This window comes from Meleagris gallopavo, chromosome 1, assembly GCF_000146605.3.
Source record: "Meleagris gallopavo isolate NT-WF06-2002-E0010 breed Aviagen turkey brand Nicholas breeding stock chromosome 1, Turkey_5.1, whole genome shotgun sequence".
Classification (NCBI taxonomy): domain Eukaryota; kingdom Metazoa; phylum Chordata; class Aves; order Galliformes; family Phasianidae; genus Meleagris; species Meleagris gallopavo.
Window position 1 is genome coordinate 47,703,162 of NC_015011.2, and position 5,077 is coordinate 47,708,238.

At 51.7% G+C, this 5,077-nt stretch overlaps 1 protein-coding gene across 1 annotated transcript; it reads right to left on the reverse strand.

Annotated features, from left to right (window-relative positions):
- Window positions 1-49: 49 nt before the first annotated feature.
- On the reverse strand, window positions 50-4,652 carry PHETA2 (PH domain containing endocytic trafficking adaptor 2). Its single transcript, XM_010710321.3, has one exon. The coding sequence runs from the start codon at window positions 4,159-4,161 to the stop codon at window positions 3,406-3,408; it is 756 nt and encodes a 251-aa protein (XP_010708623.1). The 5' UTR covers window positions 4,162-4,652; the 3' UTR covers window positions 50-3,405.
- Window positions 4,653-5,077: the final 425 nt, after the last annotated feature.

Here is a 5,077-nt window from a genome sequence, read left to right on the forward strand (position 1 = left end):
TGAGGGAACGCCCCGTTGCGGCTGTGGGAGTTTTGGTGGTGACACGGAATTACGAATACTAAATTGTTTATTCAACTAGATAGCATAAAATACAAACGGTAACTGAAATGTATAATAACACACACAAGTTCTGCATGTAAAAAAAGGCTCGCGCAAACCCGCCCCTTAGAAAGAAGAACACGGTCTGTAGTTAAAATAGAAGCCTCTCGAGAGAGGGCTGTTTGGGCGAACCGCCTGTAGTGTTACCTGTGCTCCACAGGGACCCCGGCGCCTATCAGTACGGGGTTTCTCTCAGGTTCCTGGGCTGAGCCAGCCCCTTTTTCTGAACACAGTGACTGTGGTACCACGAGGTGTTTGGCCATCCCAAACCACAGAGCCTATCAGTTGGCTGCTGGTGGCCGCTGGGAGACCGGGTCAGCCTTACCTCTGGGGTTGACTTCAGAGCAAAGAGAAAGCATCACAGTGGCTGTTTTATGAAGCATACATATGCGCACAGTGATATGTTGTGGGCCTGAGCTGAAATCCTGTCCCCAGAAAGCTGCAAGGATTGCATCCATGTTTTGCTTGACAGGTTGGGCACCCTTACTAGCAAAGTGTACCAAAGCTGTGCTGGAATCACAACCTCACTCCCGCTTTTGGTCTTCAAATTACTTTAAATTAAACCATTCAGATTCAAGCATTTTTTTCCCACCCCTTTTGCAATATTACTTTAGGGAAAACTCTCCAAAATCCCTTCCGGACTATAAGAGCAGCCTTGCAGCTTTAAAACACTCTGTCTCCCATTGCTAAGGATCATTCTGGCCACACATTTTCTATTAAAAAAAATAATAAGAGAAGGTGGGAAGATCTTTTTAGCCCCGAAAGAGGTGTCCCTGCTCTCCAATGGGGCTGAGAGGTATAGCCTGACTGAGAGCACCCTAAGTCCCACAGCACTTTTGGATGAGCACTGAACAAAGGCTGTTGGGCTGCACACAGATATTTGGCGTGATTCTGCCGTTTTCTTCTCAGTGCCGCAGAATAAAACACAGTGTTACTCCAAATGCAGTCAGACAGGAAGGAAAACCCATCTCCTCATTTGCAGGATTTAGGATTTAGCTGGAATATTTGCTAAAGCAAAGCCAGGTGGTGTGGATATTGTCTGGTTTAAACAGGGCAGATTAGGCATTAAATATAAGCTCCTTAGGAGTGCTACTGGTGCAATCCTGGCTCATTAAAATAAACTAAGCTTCTTTAAAAAGTGAAACTGCCTGCATATGAATAGTGCTGTTTCAGGTCCAGTTCTGACTGAACTGGCTTTGTTAATCTATTTTCTCCTTCAAGTCTCTCCTGATTCTTGAGTCTCATGTAGGGATTCCCAGTACATTTTGGAAGAGAAATCAAACTGTCTTATATGAGTCTGAGACATCAGGAAGATTCTCTCTGTATTGCATTAAAAAAGAAGAAAGAGGCAATCTACATCTGACCCAGCCCTAAAAACCCGCAATGGGGAGGTAGCACCATTCCTGATGCTGCTGTTGAGAATCCCAATCCTGATGGGACACAGACCCAACCCTGGCCCTCCAGCTCCTGTTCTCTCATTACTGTTTTCTCTTAAAAAACAGATCCTCCCAACCTTTAATTTCTCTGCTATGGAAGAACGCAGACATAAACTAGAGATTATTGGATTGCACCATTTGTATGTAGAGGTTACATTCCCACTGCCCAAATTCAGACCTGATTTAAGGTCTCGTTTATGCTAACACACCATGGCTAGGCAGGAAGATTGTCATCCAAAACTACTAGAGGGATTTTCAAAGGCACCAGAAGTTAATGGAAGCCATTTGATTTTTGCCTCTGACAACCTCTAGCGGTTATAGCAGAGTGTAAGGCTGAGCACATTCAGCTCCAGAAAGGTAAATGGGTACCCATGTCATGTTATGGCACAGCCTGCTGTTTCCCTAGCATCACTCCTTAACAGAACAGGGCAATAAAAACAAGCTTAATGCTGCTTAGAGGAGAAACACAAGGCAGTTTTGTGCGTTTTTCTGCTTTGAAAAGCAGCCCTTGCCAAGAAGATGAGGAAAGATGTTTATAAACAACCACTATAGAAGATTCTAGTCCTTGGGCTGCTGCACTCAGCACTGCGTAATGTACCGTTAGCCTTTGGTTAAGGGTTCTGACCTAGCAGGTAAGTATATGGGATGTGCTCCTGCAGTCAGCCCCATGATTCTGACAAAGAGTAGGAGGGAAGCCCCAGCAGGACAAGATCTGGCTTTGGTAGGAAATGATATGGCTTTTAGAGCAAGGCAAGTACAAACACTGCTGGCACATGGAGCCACAGTAACTCACTCCTTTGCCTCTGGTGTTCCTAGGGCCATCCGCTTCTCAGGAGCATACTGATGTCCTTCCTCTACTCCAACTGTGTGGCTCAGCCCAGCTTCCCCACAGTGCCTCAAACACATCATCATGATCACATCAAAAAAGACCTCACACGAGCGCTGCTCTGCACTCTGTCTCCTGCATCTGACTAGCTGCCAGAGCCCTATATGGCACTTTCTGTGGTCTGTGAAGAGGCTGATAAATTCACCCCATGAAGGCAGGCAGCCTTCAGCATTCCTCTTTTTCAGCAGGGAAGACTTGAGCCAGAGGAATGCACAGGCTTGGCTACAGCTAGGTACTCAAAGTCTCGAGGAGCTAGTGATCCTTGCCATTATTCAGATCAAAGGCCAGCTTTCTTCTGCCCTCCCCATAAGCCTTGCTTATGGACATTCCTAGGGAGACAGCAGGGATGAGGCATTAGGGCAGCTGAAAGTTAAAAAAATGATGATGTTTGCAAACACAGCTGTGCTGTGGCTCGGTACACTGCCCTGTTCCCCACCCTGCTGGGGAGGCTGCTCATGGAGCTCTGCAGAGCTCTGGCACCCAACCAGAAGCCCCAGGAAGAGCAGCCTGTGCCAGCAGCTTGGTCAGATCAAATGGGCACTTGTCATGATGAGCCATGGCTCCTGGACCAGCCAAAGCCATGGCATCTTTGTCCTCCTAAAGCTCATGTGCAGCTAACCAGGCATAAAGCTGTAGGCACCCTGAGGCCAGCAGCCCATTGGAGGCGTTTCACAAGAGTCAATCTTTTCTGCAGCCAAAGAGCAAAAGCAGAAAGGCTTCAGCGCAACATCACAGACAATAATAAATGCTGACCTGTGCAAACTTCCACACTGAGAAACAAAACCAAACTGGATGATGAAATGCCCAGAGCATCCACCACGTAAGGACAGCAGGGCACTGAGCCTGGTCATATCCATGGAAAGAGGATGAGGCCCATTGGTACACTGAGTCCTAGGGAGCACAAAGGCCCTCCTGCATGGAGGCAGCCGGTGAGGGAAGGGGCAAGCAGCACGCCTCGCTCTGCTCTGGCTCTGTCTCCCCATCTCATGGGTGGCCCCTCTTCTGCCTCTCCTGCCACTCCTGCCTCAGCGCCGCGATCTCCTGCCCGTACCAGTGGTGCAGCTTGGCAAAGCAGGTCGTCTCTGGTGACACCGGGCTCTCCTGCAAGGCGGGCACTGAGGACCCTGCGGCTGAGCGTCGGCGTGGAGGGAGGGGTGGGGGCTTTGTGTGCCCCCCATCGCGGTCAGGGCTGCTGCCCCACGTGGAGTACCCATTCTCCAGGACATGCTGTTTCTCCTGGACAGGCGGCAGGGCGGGGTTGGAGAGGTGACGCCTCCTGCCTGAGGAGGACCTCCGAGGGGACTTGCGGCATGCAGCCAAGCTGGTGCAGGCCTCCTCCAGCTGCTTCTCCAGTTCCCGCACCACCAGCCGCATGTAGTCGAAGCTGGCCCGTGAGAGCGCCTTCACCCAGGCCTCCATGGCAGCTTGCCCATCGGCCACCAGCACGTAGGCCTTGGCACCGGCATCGTCAAAGCGGATGGCAAAGGCAAATTCCTCAGCAGCCTCGCAGAGCTCCACGGTGCAGCCCTCCAGCACCACCAGCCCCACAGGCTCCCGGCTCTCCCGCTCCTCAAAATAGAAGAGGAGGTTGCCCTTGAGGACAAACCATCGGCGCTGGTAGGAAGTGCCATGGTGACCGTGGTGGTGGTGCCGCCCCACACGCTTGCGCAGGAAGCCGGCGTGGTCGGTGGGCGAGTCACAGGTGGCGTAGTGAGCCACACTCCGCTCATTCAGCTTCATGGCCACAGAGAAGCGGTCAGCTCAGTGCTGTGTGTTGTCCATCCAACAAGTACAGCAGCTGCGGGGATAACCTCCAGGCCCACCACCACAGCACTGCCTCCTCCAGAGATGCTGCTTTCTTTTCCAGAGATGTTTCTTCCTCTGCCAGTGACCTACTTTGCAGGGTTTTTATGGAGCGCATTGAAGAAATGGCGAGGACTCATCTTGCTTTCTCTCCTGTTGTAGGACATGGGGAAGAGGGCATTTTCAGATGCTGTGGGATCTCTGTTTCGGCATTCTGTCCACATCTACGCTCAGGACTGTGCAGCCCCACCGGCCATCCCACAGCATTGCTGTCACCCAGCACTGCAGCCGGCACTGCCCTAAGCCATGTGGCTTGGTGGGTCAGACTGTGGCTCCTTGACGTCTTCCTTGGGCCAGCTGCTTTCTTGATGAGTGCCTCTGGAGCTCCACTGCACAGAGCTCCATACCTGTTAGAAGGAAAGGTAGGGGAGAGTCATCAAACACCAAAACAAGAGCAAGGAGCTGCGCAAAGACTGTAAGAGCAAATAGCTGCACGGCTCCCACTGCTAAATATTTGCGAGGAGCAAAGCCCAGGACACTTGCATGGGCTCCAATGCCAAGCCCAGTCCCAGCTCAGGATCTCGCACTGCCTGCAGGCGCGGCTGAGTGCTGGTTTTCTCCTCACAGGCTGATTCTGCAACTTTTCTTGGCTCCTGTGGGTTCGCTTTGGTTTTAGTAGAAAAAAGAAAGCGCTTTCACCAAGCGTGGCCCGCACGGCCGCTATGGGCGACTCGGCGAGCAAAGCTCAGCTCATCATATGGGCGTGCAGCTGCGGAACGCTTCACAGGAGCAGCCCCTCCTCGCACAACGCTTCCCACCCCTCAGACCCTTTCCCGAACCCCTCCCCTCCCCT